This window comes from Opisthocomus hoazin, chromosome 3 (assembly GCF_030867145.1).
Source record: "Opisthocomus hoazin isolate bOpiHoa1 chromosome 3, bOpiHoa1.hap1, whole genome shotgun sequence".
In the NCBI taxonomy this organism is placed as follows: domain Eukaryota; kingdom Metazoa; phylum Chordata; class Aves; order Opisthocomiformes; family Opisthocomidae; genus Opisthocomus; species Opisthocomus hoazin.
The window spans coordinates 21,078,015-21,096,643 of record NC_134416.1 but is presented as its reverse complement, the minus strand read 5'-3'; the positions used below and the strand labels follow the sequence as shown (position 1 = coordinate 21,096,643).

General features: G+C 44.8%; 1 protein-coding gene across 2 annotated transcripts in view; it reads right to left on the bottom strand.

Annotated features, from left to right (window-relative positions):
• Positions 1–18,629, bottom strand: part of SYBU (syntabulin) — a 43,204-nt gene that overhangs the window by 9,947 nt on the left and 14,628 nt on the right. Inside the window, exons 3-4 of one of the 2 annotated variants that reach the window (XM_075415669.1) lie at positions 17,465–17,662; positions 9,520–9,639 (exon numbers count right to left, since the gene is read on the bottom strand). In XM_075415669.1, coding sequence (XP_075271784.1) covers positions 9,520–9,639; positions 17,465–17,662 — 318 coding nt within the window. The remainder of the gene's footprint in view (positions 1–9,519; positions 9,640–17,464; positions 17,663–18,629) is intronic. The other variant, XM_075415670.1, reaches the window with a different exon arrangement.

The following is an 18,629-nucleotide window of genomic DNA, read 5'->3' as shown; positions in this document are numbered from 1 at the left end:
GGAGACGATCCACAAATGTTGTGAAACTCTCACTTTCACTTTGCTTAATTGTGGACCATGGCGATGGTTTGGCAATGACTCTAGAGGCTATGCGAATAGCTTCTCTGGCCGCACGAGTAGTTGTAATGACTTCATGGGCCCGCAGGCCCTGGGCTTGTGCCTGGGGAGTAATCATTGTGGGATCTGTGCCCATTAACCGCTGCAGGCTGGAGCCATGCAGTGGATGGTCTGCCCCAGTTACTTGGGCCAATTGCCTCGCACAGATGTCCTCCCATTCTTGTTTAAAAACGTTCATCCCTGCCCCGTCAAAGATCAATCTACAAGTTTGTTTTATATCGAACGGGAGCATATCGTCTCCCCCGAAGACACCATCTATGAGGGCGGAGACAATGGCAGAATTAAGGCCTTTATCTGCGATTGCCTTAACAATCGCTTGTATATCCTTAGGGTTTATCGGTGTGTGGACCCTCTGTCCCCCGTCCGTCACCCGGACCGGGAACGCTAGTGCGGCCGATGGGGTCCAGTCGGCGCACGTAATCTTTATTTTCCTCCAGTCCGTGAGAGGGATTTCTCCCCCTCGCGGTTTCTCTTTAATTTGGATGGGGATATTTTGGCTCTTGACTTTATTTATCTTTGTTTTCTTCTCTTCTAAACTTAAATTAGTTGCGAGCCACTCATCCCCGCTAGTGTCTGATTCGGAGTTGGAACTCGACTGACTGGTTACTTCCGGTCTCCAGTACCTTTTTGCCGAGCTCCGGCCCCCTCCCCTATGGGCGGGCCGCTCCTCCCCCCGCCTGGGCCCGCCCCGCCCTCCGCTCGGCGGGGTGCCCACCTCACAGGCGCACCTTTTGAAATGCACGCGCCGGTTGGCTCTCTGCCCCCCGCTGGCCCCCCTTTCCCCTTTTAGGTCGCTCCTACCGCTCCTCTCCCCCCTGTTCTCCTCCGCCTCCCCTTTGTGTGCGCTTGATAACTTTAGCGCTTCCTCCCTGTTATCACCAAAGGAATTTTCATCCCGCCTTTCCCCTTTGTGCTCGGTGCCATCTTGGGGCGCATAGGGCGGTGGTGTGGCCCAGACTTTATCAGACTCTGTTTCTTTCGCGGCGCCCCTAGCCTCCTCGGCTAACCCGCCCAGGAAGGATTTAGCTTGTTTCTCTCCCTCCATAAGCGGATCGGGGTCCGGGAGTTGAGGGGATGTGTCGCCCTCTTGCTGATTTTTAGGTTCAGCAGAACCGTTATCGTCTGGGGGGTGCGAAGTCTGTGTAGCTGCCCCGATTCCCAATTTTGGGGTAGCTAACAAACAGTTCTTTGCCGCCTTCCAGGTCTCCTGCTCTTGTATAGCTTTCTGCAGGGCCTGCACGACTTTCCCCCACGACTTAAGCATTTTCCCACAACCCGAGGACATCGTTTCCTCGGCTAACGCTTTAGTGCACTTATCCCACACCTCAGGATGGAGAATATCCACCGGCTGGTCAATGACCCCAATTTGCAAAAGCCTCGCAACTGCGAGCGTAAAATCTTTGGGCTTACAATCAATCCCCCACTGCTTATGTAATTCCAATACGACCTTCACAAGGGCTTCCATCCTCCTTGTTGGTCCGGGAGCGTCCTCCCCGCCGGGCTGGTCCTGCCGCTCCGGCCGCCGTTCACCCGATTCCAGGCGAGTCTTTCCCGGGTTTCGGCACCACTTGTTGCCTTTGTTGGCGTGGCGACCTGGTTCAGGAACGGCACGGCGACCTACCCCCCGGCCGCTCGGGCCATCAGCTCGCAGACACCAATGTGGTGGACGGCAAATGGCGTTTATTGACGGGTAGCACAGTATTATATAGCTTAGGTTTACAGCGTCACTTCCGTCTGCTTACACCTATGGGCTAAACGCTACTGGTTATCAGGAGAGGAGGGGGGGGCCTACCTTTCCGTACAGCACGACATCTTCCGACCGCCAGGCCCTAACTATCCACAGGTGGCCAACAAAGCAATGCAACATTTTCCATGATCGCTCCTTGCCCAGAATGGGTATCCGAGAATTTGGGAGAGAAACAGCACAGCACCGAGCGCCGTCCCTGGGCTTCACCACGGCTTGTGCTGCTTTGCAGCTGCTCGGCCAGCACGGCGACAGCCGTCCGGCTCCAGGGACACGGAGGGTGGAGAAGGGAGCCTTCAGCCCTGCGACTGCATGCCATGCCAGGGTGACCTGACTGCAGGCAGCGCGGGCAGGGGTGGTCCGGCAGACGTGTGGGCTCACCCGCACCGTGGGTCGGGGACCACAGCTCAGGGAGCTAACGCCGTCCTGCTGCAGCACGGGAATCGGCTGGGCAACTAACTGCTAATCACTCAAGGGCAAACTCCCCATCCTGCACGTGACGCCATTACAAATTTTGGGGTGGGATTGAGGAGAGGGAGAAAGAGCTGCCTGTGCAAGGGCTGGTACTCTTCCGGCTGGCACTGGTGCATGTTTATCCCACGCAAGCAGCGCAGCCATTGCACCCACGTTTTGGGTGTAGAAAAGCCCCAGCTTTAACTCCGCTCTCTGCACTGTGTTAGCCACAGAGCAAGGACAGTGACATAGTACAGATGACCCACTGCATTCAGAGCTTTTACAGGTAGAACAGATTACGTATATGTGATCTACTGGGACAGTACACAAGCACAGAAAACATCATATATGCATATATGTATCTAGAGACAGTATATACATGCTTCACGTAGTCACAACAACCCAACATGCATGCCTGGAGTATGGCATCACAGAATCACAGAATCACAGAATGGTAGGGGTTGGAAGGGACCTCTGTGGGTCATCTAGTCCAACCCTCCTGCCAAAGCGGGGTCACCTACAGTAGGCTGCACAGGACCACGTCCAGGCGGGTCTTGAATATCTCCAGAGAAGGAGACTCCACAACCTCCCTGGGCAGCCTGTTCCAGTGCTCCGTCACCCTCAGAGGGAAGAAGTTCTTGCTCATGTTCAGACAGAACTTCCTATGCTTCAGTTTGTGCCCATTGCCCCTTGTCCTGTCGCTGGGCACCACTGAAAAGAGTTTGGCCCCATCCTCCTGACACCCACCCTTCAGATATTTATAAGCATTTATTAGGTCCCCTCTCAGCCTTCTCTTCTTCAGGCTGAACAATCCCAGCTCCCTCGGCCTTTCCTCATAGGAGAGATGTTCCAGTCCCCTCACCATCCTCGTAGCCCTCTGCTGGACTCTCTCCAGTAGCTCCTTTGGTCTTTTGGTGTCTTTCATGCTTATTTGCAACTTCATCACTGTTTCACAGCTGCCAAAGTAAATAAACCACAGAACCTACCTATCTTCTGACTCCATAAACATGACCTCCTTATATATATATATCAGTCTTGATGCTAGGTTTTGCATGTGGTCACCCAGTGAAACAGAGCTGTAAATAAAATAGTGCTGAAAGAGACAGCTTGTCCTCAAAGTGCAAAGCACTTAAATTTGCTGAGCTTCCTTGCCTTCAGAAGCACTCTGCTATATATGGCAAAGAGACCAAAATATGCATATCTGTTCACCACCCTGGTGCAGCAACTAGGGGAGTAAGTGGCATGCTGTCTCTGTAGATAGCTTTATTTAGAGACCCCAGGGGAAGAGATAGGGCCTGACTGTGTAAAAAATTCCAGCAAAGCCATTAGGAGCCGCTGGAAAAGTAGACAGAATTCAGCTGTAATGCCCACTGCTGAAAGGACCTACATTTTTAAGAGATTTAATTTATCTTGAAGCCTTTAACTCACAACTACATCTCTAGTTACAATCTTTAATGGCATAAGCAGTATATATCCAAGAAATACTAATGCTTCTTCCTTCCTTTTTAATATGGGGTTGTTCCTGCAAAGTTGTTTTTTAATACCAAAAGCAATCTAGGAAATAAAACCTCACATGCACTGACAAACACAAGAAAAAGAAGCTGCAAAGAAGTGATGAAGTCTTGCTTTAGCATTTCAGGCTTTTCTTCAGATAACACCTTAAAAATGACCCATTTTAAGGACAAAGTCTCCTAGTGAGAGAAATGTACTTGGTTCAGTGTCAAGCCCACAGCTGACAGTGGGTTTTGGTTCCAGTCCCTGGCCTTTGACTTATATTTGACTTACTATTGCTATACGTGAGACTCTTATCTTGGACTTTTATTACATTTCACACCGAACAGTAACTGGATAAAAGCAGATATAATCCTGAGAGCAAGGAACAGGACACAGGACTCTCCTCCATGTGGACTGCTCTCATCTTTGAGTGACAGAAGCTGCTCCCACATGCTCTACCTATATTTCGAAGTAATGAAGCGAGCTGGTTGTCTGCACTCACAGAGATGGTCTAGCTCCAGCACGGAGGTTCAGAGTGAATCTGAGACACAGACATAGGCAGACGCAGAGCTACAAGTAGGTGGGTAGGTCTGGGAGATGGGGACTCCTCTCTGGCATCTCCTATGGACTGGTGGAGGTGTGTTCCTGCCTGGCACGCTCTCTACTGTGAGTCTTGGATTTCAGTACTTAACCATCCCCTCTGATTTTACATGTAGTTTAGTCATCAAGCTCAGATTTGCGAGTTGTGCTCCCAGAACGATGTCAAGAAGCTGGGCACAGCAATGCCCGAGGGTACCAACAGGCTTAGCCTTCCCTGGCCACTGCGCTGGCCAAGGAAGCCACCACTCCCCATTCTTGGGTGGACACCCACCCAACTGCTTGCCAGTGCTCGCTCAGCAGGCAGATCCCTGCATCACATTTCAGCTGATTGCACGGTGCAGCAACAGCTGGTAACTTGGGCAGCTGGCAAAGATGCACTCAGAGGGGATGTGGAGCAGAACTTTCAGTGTGACCCTCCATAAATCCTTCTAACCTGCTGGGTGAGGAGACATCCAGTTCAAAACCAGACAGAAACTTTGGGGAAGAACTGCAGTGCAGATCCAGCTTCCCTGCGTTCGGATCTAAACTTGAAATCCCTATTTTTGCTCATCTTGCTTGCTTACTCTTCTAACTTTGGAAGAAGGGTTGTTATCAAATAATTAAAATTTATCTCATTAAGCAGTGTTCTGATCTCATCTAGATACTACAGTTTTGGTAGTTGTCTGAACTACATTAATGCAAATTATAACCACTGCAGATCTCAAAATGAATACAGAATGTGACTCGTGTATGCTGTGAAACCACAATCAATCAAGCTCTTCTCTAAAAACACAGCCACTACAAACTAATTACTGATATTGGCTGAGAGCCATCATGTATACTCTGCATACCACTATGATCTGGGCTTGTGTTTTTCTTCATTGTTTTCAATTCACGGATTTGTAAAGCAGCCACAAGCGGATGCTGGAACAGACAAAGAGCATTACAAGTTGGGTTTTTTTCTGCTTTATGTATCTTAAGGAGATTCTTCATATCGAAATCAGCCTGACCTATTTTTTTTTTTTTTTTTTTGCTTGTATACGCAGTTCGAGCTGGTGTAACAACACAAAAATGGCTCCCACAAATTTTCTCTTCTCAGCCTGAAATGACCTTTGTCAGGAGGAACATATGTTCACGGAGCAGAAGGGAACTGTCTGGGGAACCTATCTTCCTGTTCAAACAAAAAGGCTCTTTGGATCAGGGAGGGAAGGATGCTGCTTTGCTACACCAACCTCAGAAACATTGATACTAGAGGTTCAGAAAATACGGATAGCCCTATAACATGATACTCAACTTGCATTTGAGAGCTTTATAAAATGTATGTGCAAATCCAGCTACAGACAAGCATCTTTTATAAGGAAGCATGCAGTGTCACCTCAGGAGATTTTTTCTGTACCTGGCAGGGCTACTTGGTCTGTTTGAAGGGAAATGGATAGGCTGGTCAGAAGTATTTTTAGGAGCTGGAAAATGTCATCTTTGTCAGGGATGACTTAGCAGTACGCAGAAAGGGAGCAAACTCCGTCACAGACTGGGAAAACATCCCAGCCCTCCTGCCACGTTGGTGGCAGAAGTTTAACAACGGGCTTTCAGAGGCCCCTTCAACACATCTCCTAAATCTGCTTCCCATGCACAAGGAGGAGAGAGGCTGGCTGGTGCACAGCAACGAACTGCGCAGGCACGTGTTCACAGTATATATGCAAATCATAGAACCATAGAATGGTAAGGCTTGGAAGGGACCTTAAAGCTCAGCTAAACCTGATTCAGCTGAAAGCTTTTGCACAGTCATCCTTCATGCAAGACATACGGTTTTCATTACAATGGGCATAAAACATTTCGAATCAGTTTGACATGTTTTCAACAGGCAAGTGAAAAACACTGGAAGGAGAAACATATCTGGGAGGTAACTAACTAATCAACACTGCAGTCCCAGGATGAAAAGCAAAATTTGTCATAAGTTAATCAAGTATTTACTGTAACGCACACCTTGAAGTGATTACAAAAGAACTAAAAGAGTTCAAATGTCATCTACTGAAAAGAACATTAAAACTCTACCCAGTATACTGATGGGTTGCCTAAACTGCATTTTTCTAGTAATAAAGCCCAGGTAGCTCTGAAGGCAATGCATTTCAAGTTATGACTGCTGTCATTTGCTGGTTTTTTTTTTCCCCACTAGCAGCCTTATCGTTAAGAAGCACAAATGACAGACAAGAGCCTGTGCTTTTGCAGTTTATTAATCCTTGCAGATTTGTGGTCACACCTGTGTCCTGCCAACTCTAGCAAACAGTCACAGCCTGCCCGGATTTCGAAAGCCAACAGCTTCCTATCACGTAGAGAATTTCAGGAGGGAGGAATAGAGACCTATAATGAAGTGCCTCAGCGTGGACGCAAGGCAAGGCTTGTAACACTAATAACATATTAAACAAACCCTGCAGAATTTTAAATTCCATTATGTAATGGTAGATATAAATCCGCTATTGTAAAGTAGGTTCGCTGCTTTATGTCACACTAAAGGTGACACATTGCAAGCTTCTTGGGAAGTGATGTCCACCTTGCAGTGGCTGGAGTCTGGGTTTGTGAAAGGATGCCAGGCCCCCAGCTGCCGGGGGGGAAATTTGGAAGTGGCGCTCTCCCGACCTGCCACCTCTCTTGGGAAATACCTCCCATCAGTCTCGGTAAGCAAAGCTTCTCAGCTGTGTGAAACTCTTGTTTCTGGGCAGGCTAGAAGCGGGTCAGTGTTCGAAGCGCTGAACAGCTCGGTGCCTGGCTCCGGTCTAAAGAGCAGGGTGGGTGTTTCACACTACACCCAATACATCAACGTCCATACAAAAGTGGCCCAAGAAAAGCTCTCTTCTGCTGTCTGCTTTACTGGGGAAAGGATCCACCTGGGATTTGCAGGGCCAGATTTCTCTTTGAACTGGGAGAAGGCTGTGCAGCATCTCCCCATCACATCACCAGGGACACGCACAGCATCCAGAAGCAGGAACTGGATGAGGGCTCCCGTCCCCTCAGCTTATCATGCCCCTCTCCAGCTCCTCTGGAAATCCACTCAAATTTGGATACCTGCCTTCACCATGCCCTACTAACATGGGGGAATCCAAACACACATGCATTTCCCGCAGCTCCCACCTCCACAGAATCAGAGAATGGTTTGGGCTGGAAAGGACCTTATAGATCAGGAGAACTTCATCTCCATCAGGAGTCCCTACCCAGCCCCTGCACCCAACACACCTGAGAAAACGAAGCTCTGCAATCTAAAGGTTTGGGCATAGTTGGGCAACCTCTATCTAGTTGCTCTTCTGGCTGCTGGGTTTTATTTTATGTTTTTTAATTTTGGTTTATTTATTGGAACAGGGACTGGACGTGCATTTCTCCCTTTTCCTGGGCTCTTTCTGAGCTCAGAATTGTAACTTTGTGAGAACCAAAGCAGAGTGAAGGCATCTAAAGCACAGCTTTACCAGGATTTATATATCTAGGTGCATAAAAGCATGTAAAATACCATTGCCTAAGCAGGCCAAATGTTCAAAATGCCACTGATATCTGCAAAGACCTCTTTAGTGGTTTACGCAGTAACCACCAACCTACTCGACATCTTTATACCACAGTGAAATCAAGTAAGTGAGATTTGCATGACTAAAACAAAGGTATTCTCTTAGCTTCCCATGCCTACGTATAAATACAGCTATATAAACAAAAGGAATATATAGACATATCCACTCAATACTGCTCAGAAAGTATTTAAAGTAATCACTCCGAGGGAAACAAAAACTACTAGGTAGTAATTTGGCAACCAAAAAACAAAGTTCAGAGAACACTGAAGTCAAACATGGCCAGAAAATGAAAAAGCAGAATTTTCTACTTTCTGTTTGAAATGATGCTTTAACTCTGAAAACTCACAAATGACTTTCCTCTTTTAAAAAGGGGGTAAAAACATTAAAGCCCCCCCCCCCCCCCAACACTCTCAATATTTTAGTTGGATTGAATATTGTCTTTGTTAAGTCTGAAATAATGGTTTTCTTTAAGGTTTTGATTTGGCAGCAAACCCCCAAAGCAGTTATTTGCATAGCTTCACTTTAAACGTAGTAAGATGTCAGACAATACAGAAACAGGGGATGTAAAGGAACATAGAAAAGAAAATAATCTGGCAATTCTTGAGTAAACCTTGCTCAGAAAACAGTTTAAATCCCAGGATTCTCATTAAAAAGGAATTAATAACCTGGAGGAATTCCAGAAAAGGTCAACAATAATGATAACAGGATTACAGGACACTGTTTATGAAAGGAGATTAAGGGAACGCTATTTGTGTATTCTAAGATAAAAGTGAATACTGGCAACACTATTTATCATGGGGAGCAGGAATACAGCTGGAAAACTGTAAAGAAAACCATGTAACAGCAGCACAGGATTCTGGCTGCAACGCATGTTCTTTCATGAAAACTGACTTGAAATAAGAACTGATGGTTGGTGGGAGCTGTGCATAGTAAAATGTAGCTGGAGTAGGTTCAGAATACTTTAACCGAGGAATCAGAAAGCTATTTTAAACATTGGCATAAATAACACAGACTGTAATTTAAAAGTGCAACTCAAAAAAAAGTCTCCTAAGGGAAGATTCAGAATGGCCTCTTTCGTATGCACGGTATTTCTATCTGTGGAGGTAAAGCAGGCTGAGAAACACACAGCCATCAGGAGCAGAAAATTCACTGCAGTAAATACACAAATTGCAAAGCATGTTTTAGCTTGACCTCATACATATTTTAAAACAAATATTGAGAATGCACAGTGTGTATAGAACTATTTTTTTTTGTTTTTGGCTCATATGCCACTCTGGATTAGCAGCTGAGATTAAAAAAACCTGCCTGAATATACAAAAAGAATTTTTTTTTACAAAAGATCACGGCTACTGCCATCTTCCATACCTGCCTCAACTCTGACCTCTACATTCGAGTCCTCCTCTCACGCCAGGCACTCAGCCATTGCTTCCCGATGCAGGAGCACGTGCCCACAATCCCCAGGAGACTCGCATCTCTTTCAGAAGGCATTTGGAGCTAAAAGACGAACTGGCTGGCACAGGTCTCACCCTGTCCAGCAGCCCAGGCACTCCCTGTCAATGTCCCGCATTCGCATCCCCTACTCACTCTGACTTGCAGTTAGAGCCGTGGCTCTCACATTGACCAAGTGGAAGGCTACGCTCGAGCTTGCAGGCGTCCTCAGGTGAGAAGCTCGCTTTACCGGTGGTTGTCCCACTTCCTGTACACCTGGAGTGCCTTCAGGACCATTAACGGGCCAGAGAGAGAGAGAGAAAGGAGTTATGGTGTGCCTGCTGGGAACTCGGCTTCAAACCCCCAACAGAACAGTTACCAAACCAGACAAGTGGAACGGCTTCGCTGGGAGCAGGCTCCCTGCATCCCCTCAGCCAGCCAAGCAGCCCTGTGGCAGGGCACTCCTCTGTGCTCAAGTCGACCCTCTAAAAGAGGCGCAAACAGATCGAGATAGAAGTTTCTTTTCCTTTTACTGAACTAAGTAACAGGGATCTCCATTTATGCTTTTCTTTTTTCCTTTTTGAGGAAGGAGATAAGCACCTAACTGCAGACGACTTGTGCCCAAGACCTTGCACTGGAGGTGGATTGTGCCACCAGCCCACAGCTGGGCAGGTCATTTTGTAGGACAGGTGGGACTCAGCCTTTCACCTTTTACTTGCCGGATCCTCCGTGGCAACCTGCTGGCTTGTATTTTGCGTCCTCCATTTTCGCTGGGACTTGTGGACGCTTGCTGCAGCCCGAAAGTCTTCTGAACAAAAAGAAATACATGTCTTGAGAGGCCACAGCCCAACCACTAATTGCCTATGTCTCTACTAAGCAACATCTAATACAATTTTTGGAGGGGGGTGGATTATAAAATTGGCGACACAGAATTGCAAGGTTGTTTTTCTAGGCCACTGTCATTTAACAGGGACTTGTAGATTTGGGCTCAGAAATGCAGACCACTTGAAAGCTAAAACACTCTTTGTAGCTGCTACTTTGCTTCTTCCCATTTGAAAGAAACACTTGGCTATTTGAACATGTTTTCAACAACAATTCAAGCAAATTTATGGAAATTCAAAGTTCAAATCTAAAACATATGTAAATCCAAACTAAAACAATAGCTCTATGCTAATAAGTTGTACTTCGCTTTCCAAGCATCTTTTGCTCAAAACATGTGTTTTCTGACTCTATTCCAGTATTATCTCTTGGACGGTAACAAGCACTTTTTTCACTTCAGTGCAATTTACTTAGCTTGCCTTCTACAAATACTTCATTCCTGGGAATTCCCAGTGTAAAATGAGATACAGATTCTCCCTGTGCAATGCTAGGCACCTTGGGCAGGGGTCCTGAGAAACAGGACAAACGGACAGTGCCTAAGCTTATCAGGAATGAGCAGAAGACGAAAAGGCATCTAATTAGACCTACTTGAAGATACATGCGTGGTTCAAACGCAAACTTTCTTCCGCAACCGAACGTCTACGACTGACTTTCCTTTCTGTTCAAAAAGAAAAAAAAAAAAAAAGAGATGTAAAAGAGACAGAGATTGTACTTGGCTTCGATAAGGGCTAACAGCAGAGTGGTCAGAGACCTGACGAGGAACACGGGAGACAGGAGTGGAATTCGTCTGACTGAACGTGGACATCCCTAACGCAGACACCCATCTCCGAGCCAGCCTTGGCTCCCATTTTTAGTCAACGGAGAGTTAGTCAGTATAACCACTGAGCTCACGGTACTATTTCTCTTCTCCTGAAGTAAACGCTTATACGTCTGGTTAGAAAGATGGCACACTAGATTGACTGGTCTTATTCACCATATATCCGTTAGAACAAAATAGGCCCTCAGTGCACTTGTGCAAGCAAGATTACAGCGACATTAAAGATAGGGAATTGAGGTCAGATAAATCACAAGCCGTCTCCGCTCTAAAGATATTACGAGGTCCACGTGTAAGAAAGGGAGAAGAGTGAGATGAAAACTGTAGAGGAAACAAGCGTTGCGTGCCGTTGGACCCGAATGTCAGGATGGTTACGTTGTCTGCTGTCAGGTGTGGGACAGAAGTGAAGCATTTGAACCATGCGCTTAGATCTGGGAAAGATGACACATGTTCAACGGCATCCTCGCTTTTTATTGCCAAGGTGAGGTTTTAAGAAGCAGGTGGAAAGCCTTCCAGAAGCATGTGTCATTGACCACTATGTATCTCCATAGACGTGGAGAACGTACGGTCATAGGCAAGGTGCTCCATCATTTGCTATCAACTTACTTCACTCGGTCCATCTTCAGTCCATTTTTTTGTTCTGTGACCACATATTTCAAGAACACTGAATCAGGTGTAGCTCATTTCCCCACTTCAGTATGCTTATGCACATGACAGCAGCCACACATTTAACTATCTGCCCAGTCTCAGGAACAGAAGCACAAACCTTCCCACCTTCACCGCGCAAGTAAGGTTATGACTGATTGCAGGATGGGAGCACGGCGTACTCTGATGAAATCCTGCATTTGTAACCGAGTTAAATGTTCTTTGACATAGCCTTGTTCTTCTTTTTCCCTGTCCCAGAAAGGCGCAGTCTTGGAAAGTGGGCTATAAAGTACTGCTAAGTAAGTGACAGCAGAAAGAGAGACACGTTGCGCTGAGGTCACCAGTCTTCTCATCGCTCTTACCTTTGCACCATCCTGCTTTTCAAATGAGGCATGCCCATTTATTTTAGGGATCAGTCAAGCCAGATTGCTACCTCCAAATACTGGTTTTCTCTTGAGTATTTTGTGTTGTTTTGTTTGGTTTTTTTTTCCAACAGCCAATGAATGTGAGTTTGCCTTCAAATACATAGTACACCAGCAGCATTTTAAAAAGTATTTCAACGTAAGAGGTAGAAGTACCAACTAGCAGTCATGAAGAACAAGGAAGCTCTTTGCGTGCCACAGGATCTACTCAAGTTAGCACGTTCTGTAACCTGGTATTCTGTACCACTGTTCCTGAACAACGGGGACAACAGTTCTATTTTTCCCACTGCTTGCAGAAACCCGGTACAGGGAACGAACAAAAGCCATGCAAATACAAGATACAATGTTCTTGCACAAATGCACCAGTCAAATGTGTCTTTCTGATACTTTATCGGTCTTCCGAAGAGAAAACAAAGTCCTATCATTGCATCCTTCTGCAACCAGAAAAGTCAAGTTCGTGAGGGTGAAGTATATTTCCAGAGCTACCTCTAAGGCATTCCTCTTGCAGAACTTAGACACCAACTCCTCTGTTGTTGAAGTGAAGCACATACATAGGTACGTATCAGCGTCAGACACTATTATTCCCACACCACTCTACTGAAGAGAGGGAGCGAGCTGACAAGAGATCTGTAAAGTCATATGGCCACATGTCAGCAACATAACCTCAATCAGAGCTTTTACGTTTTGTTTTTAAAACAACCAAAGCGACTGCCTTTAGAGTGCAGACACGTAGGGAAGTAGAGTAGCAATATGGATAAACTATTCTGCTATTTTCACCCTAACGGATTAATTCGCCACAACTATTTGCTTGCACAGGGTGTCCCCAAGAAGAAGTTCCTGGACATTTAGTCTCCTGGGAATCTAAGCCTCACACACCAGACAAGGCAAAAAAATAAGTGGGAACAGCATTACATTTTACCAGCTAGGCATTTTTAACATCTAGCCATCATTTGCAGCTAACACCTGCATTTCCAGTCTAATCTGTTTAGCTTATTTGGCTCAAACTGTCATATTCCCAAATGCCCAGGGTCACTTCCCTTGCCTCCTTTTTCTTAACTACAATCAGCTCCAACGTTGAGTAAAAAAGCAACTGCACCTGCACCGTACTCACAACCAATTTCAGTCCAACACAGTCTGCTCCACCTGTCTCTCCTCGAATTCCTAACTGTCCTAAAGCCTGCAAAGATGATTGTGTTCAGACTGGGACATCCTAACCCACGGCTCACACTTAGGACTTGACAAATTCACCATCAAGAAGCAGAGAAGAACATACTGGCAACAGATGCTGACTACAACAACGCTTAAAATGGCTCAAAGTTAAACGACATTTCTAATGGAATACTAATTGTTACAAGTTACTCTTTTCATTCTTTCATTCCTATTAACTCACTAGAAGTGAAACAGCAGTCAGGAGACATGAAAGATAGGGCAGGAAAAGCACAATGTGTGCCTTGCAAAACTACGGATCTGGGTGATTCAGTGCTTAAAGGGAAAAAAGTTCGGACAACACAGAAGCACAGAACTGCTGGGGGTGGAAGGGACCGCTTCAGAATATCTAGTCCAAGTTCCTGCTCAAGCCAGTCTAGCTGAAGCAGGCTGTCCGGGACTGTGTCCAGATGAGTTTTGGGTACCTCCATGCATGGAGATTCCACCCACCGCTTTTCTAGGCAACCTGTGCTGATGTCTGACCACTGTCAGAGTAAGAAAGCAGTATTTTGTTGTGTTCATATGCAATTTCATGCTCCTTCATGTCTGGAATGGTTGTTACTGAACCCAGCTGTGAATGACAGACAGGCAGTCTTTACAAATATTAGCAGCTGACCCGAACTGTGGCTCACTGAGGTCTCGTTTCATGTAGTGGTGCTTACACCTCTGATCTGCAGGCAGAATATGGTATATGGCAGTGTATGGTACTCGTTTCATGCAGTGGTGCTTGCATCTCTGCTCTGCAGGCAGAATATAGTATATGACAGTGTATGGTATATGACACCTCCTGAAGGTGCAAAAGAGACAAGTCAGGGATGGTCTTAGTGTTTAATCTTCAATCCTACTAATTTCATGTGAAACTTCAGCAAGTCCATGGGCTCGAAGAAGCAGCTGTAACAGTAACCTCAGCTCATCCAATAAACTGTCCCCTGTGCCCATGACACCAAAAGCAAGAAAGCAAAGGCTAGAACTTGTGCCAGAAATGCTGAACGCAGTCGGCTGATCAGGTGCCTTTCACAGATTGTGATTCTCACAGACATTTAAATACAAGTACATCTCTGTGCTACTTTGAACATGCAAGTCTGTTCAAAGTTAGTGACATAACTCTTGCCCAAGACTCCCTGCTTTATCCACATGTGTTTGGAAGTTTGTCAGTACTTTGCAGCTTCCAGATCCATATTTTGAATCCTTGTGCTAAGCATTCTAATGGAAGTCGAAAAATGAGATGAGAAAGACTGTCAAAGAAAGCAAAAGAGTTCCCACTATTCTCAACAAGATGTGGACATGAGCTGCAGGAATTCAGGATGGATCTTTGCAGGAGTGCACCAAGAACATGAATATGTGGAAGTGTTTATGCACCTGTTTATTCATTACAGAAACTGTAGGATTCAGCACAGCATCTTTAAAAACTAGGAGTAGTGTTAATAAAGCTTGTTGTGTCATTTTGTGAGGGCATTTTCTGTAACACATTTTCTATTGCTTTTAATATTGCATAAATGAATCACATCCAAAAGGAGGAACAACTTCTAAAATCCTGAAATTAAAAGGCTTGTAACTTTCTCCTAGAGTGGATGTTATGTATCTTCCTTAATGTTCCCCTCCTCTCCATCCTTTCCTGGAAAAGCAGGCACCGATTTTAAGTCAAATTCACCTATAACACTGCTGTGATTCGGATGCAATGCACAATAAAAACCGTTACCAACTATCCCAAATGAATAATTTCTTCATGATTATAAATCTTTCAGAGGTTTAGCAAGATGCAGCGATAATGCATTCCATGATTAAGTATGGTTCACTATGCAAACAACATAAATTATGAATGATATCCAAATCTAGTCTGTTAATCCTTCAAGAGGTGAAGATGACTTAGATCCATATAACAATGCTTTAGGCTGTTGGAGAAAAAAAAACTACGTTGTATTTATTTAATATTTTGAAGAATAGAAAAGAAAGATGAAGTGATGTTGCTAGAGTAGCAGAAAAGCATTGGAGCTTGGGAACAGCCTAAAAACATCCCAGGGTTCATTCTCAGTGCTATCCCACTCTGACATTTCCTGAGTTATCTAAATATCTGTGTGAGTGTTACTTCTGAGATTCAGCATGTTCCAAGAAAACAGTCCTGGAAACAGATAAATTTTCGACAAAATAACAGGCATTTTGAAGGTGCACACTGATTGATGTACCTGCCTACAAAAATGTAGTGCAGGACAGAGTCTACAAAAGAGAGTGATAGGCTGGATTTTTGTCTCTCATGTCTGCTCCTGCTACGTAGTCATTATCACAAGACGTTTCAGATAAATATGAACAGAGATTATCTCCGTAAATCAGTAAGGGCTTTTGGTAGGGAGAAACATACTATGCACAACTCCTTTTGCGCTGTAGTTTGAGGTATCCAGCTGTATGCAGAACTAGGTTACGTACAACAAGGACACATTGCTGTTAGTCTCCTCCCATGTCCCACTTCCCTTCTACTGCTCCCCCGCTACTCCCTGCGTGTTTTGCTACATGACCATACCTCCTCTTTGCACAAGGACTAGATCTTCCCGACTGAGTCACCAGAATTTCACAGGCAAGTAAGTCATGGGGAAGGGACTGGATCCACCTGAAGCCAAGAGACAGCGATGGGAGAGAATTACATTAACCACTTGTGGCCAACAGTGAGCAAAATGAACCCCAGCTGTCCCCTGACATGCTCACCATTTCAGGAATGTCCCTTGCCTGTGTCAGCTCTCACACTGAATACGATGTGGTTTTTGACAACTTTCCACTAAAAAGGTGTGAGATATTTGGCAGGAAGAACTTAGAAGTATTCTGTAAATCAGAGCCAGTTCCTGCTCTGAGAGTTTTGATGGGTCTCAGGAGTGACATGCTTGAACTCTACAGACAAGTTTTCCAACCTCAGACATCACTCAATACAGAGGCAGTGACTGAATGGCCCACCTACATGAATACCTACATACCTAAGCCAAACAAACTGAGTCCATTCAAGGACTTGAAATAATACCATCAACTAAAATGAAGATAACTTCTGACTATTACTGCAAAAGGCTAATAACTTGGTATTATAGGTCAATTTATATGTGACAATCAAAAATAATGAAGTAATTTATTGAAACAACTGCATAACTGTCTTCCATGTGTATAGGACTCTTCGGTAAAAAAAACTGTGCTAAGTCAGACTTAATCATTCCTTTCAACGACCAAGCCAGTGAAGAGTTTTTGCAACAGGTTCTCTACTGTTTCTGGATGAAACATGGTGCTGGTAAATCTGAGCTGGCTCCTCATGAAAGGATCTAAATTGCTTCCAGAGGTAAAATGACTGTGGAAACAGTACAGCCAGGAGCTATCTGAGCTCATAAACCATGTCAGTTCTTCAGCTGGCTCTGTACAGGTGCAAAATCTGCTCTGTCCCCACTATTAATTATATAACAGCACAAATACCGTGACCATTCGTAATCAAGGGCTGCCTGTACATGAATCACAAAAACATTTTATATCCACTCCTTAAAATTACACCAGCGAATGACATACCAGGATATTTAGTCTTGGATGTACGACAAGCAGGTGCTGATTTAGTTCGTGGTCCGAGGTGGTCCATCAGCCTGAGGCAACGGGAGACATGCTCTTGATTCACCCAGTGCAGTATGGATCTACATCTGCCTAACTCCCATACGTAGACTGCCCGTTATCTTGCCTTGGGTTGACATGTTGCATACCCAGAGCTATCACAGCCTGGCAGTGTAAACTTTAGGCAGGATCCAACAATAAATCTAACAACATCAGAAGACTGTAATTCTTTGCTTTCATAGTAAAAGTCATTTATCTTTGGCCAGTGAAATATGTGTGGAATTACTATGAAATAGGATAAAATCCATTTCAGTTGTTATTTGGCATCATGCTTGTACCTCATAAAAGAAAGCGAAGACGTCAGTTAATTATATTCCCATGAAGAAGCGATTACCGATAGTGTTTTCAAATCTTGCAGGTGGCTCCACAGAAAGAACCCAACTATTCTTTTTATTTACTATCAGCATCAGTGGCATCACAGGCAGCACAATATAATATATGTAGACACCTGTAGATGTACTAGTCAACTAGAAGGTGTAATTAAAGAAATGAACTACACTATACTCACCGGGCTTTACAAGGCATGTCTTTGTCTCCTTCTTATATCGAGCCAGCTGCGGGTTCCCTTCATTCATTGTCCCTGGACTGAATTTCTTCCTGGAGAAGTGTCCATCGCTACCAGTGCAAAAACTGATTGGACTGTTTCCAGCATCAGAAGGAGACTTAACTGGAGATACTGACTGGCTACTAGGACAGCCAGTGTCATCTGAAGAGAAAAGGGAAAACATCAACATTTCTAACTAGTAAGTACACAAACGTTAGGAGAATAATTAAAAAAAAAAAAAGTGTTTGGACTACAACTGTTTACAGTCAGTTATCTGACAGGCACAACCCTGGCTCTGAAACGTGGGGAGAAGCTATTAGTTTCTCCCATTCTGTGAAGAAGTCTTGAATACCTTATGGCAGATTAAAATGGCAAACGCTTGTTTCACTGAGTTTGACAAAACACAAAATCAGGGGCTACATAACAAAAATTCAGATCTAAGATAAATTGTTTTGACTTAGCCCGGTTAGGAAATATCACAGCATGAAGCAATGCACATAAGACACAGGAATGGCTTGTGTGGTGCATACTGGATGGAGAGCAAGCATGGGCCACATACTCTCTTTCAAGATATATTCCTATAAGAACGAGAACGGCCCACAGCCCATATTCACAAAGTCAGGGTTTTCATTTAACTGCAATAAATAAAAGTTTCTCAAAATTGTTTTTCCTTTCAAAGCAACCGTGATCATAGAGCTCTTCCATTCCTGACAAGTGGCTGTGAGGTACTTCGTTCTGAAGAGGGTGTGTTATACACAGACCGCCTTTGTTTAAAGCCGAATTCCTCCGAGGGAACACCAGTGCTTCATGGCATTAGCAGTCACCTCGGGAACAGACCCACGTTCCTGACCTCCAGGAATACAAACACTACAGCTCTTAACAATTAAATGCAAAGCAAGAAGCCTGAGTCCAGGTAAAATCCACACATCAAACACCCCCTTCATCTAATCATGTCTCCTGTAATGTTGAGTAATCACAGCTCCCCTAAAAGTCATGGTGGTTTTAGAGATACACAACAAAAACAAACAGGCTACTCTGACACTGGGAAGCCTTGAATGTTTACTCTCCTGGAGAAATGTAGTTGTTTGTTCTTTCCCAGGACAAAATGAAAGCTGCCATCTTAATTATG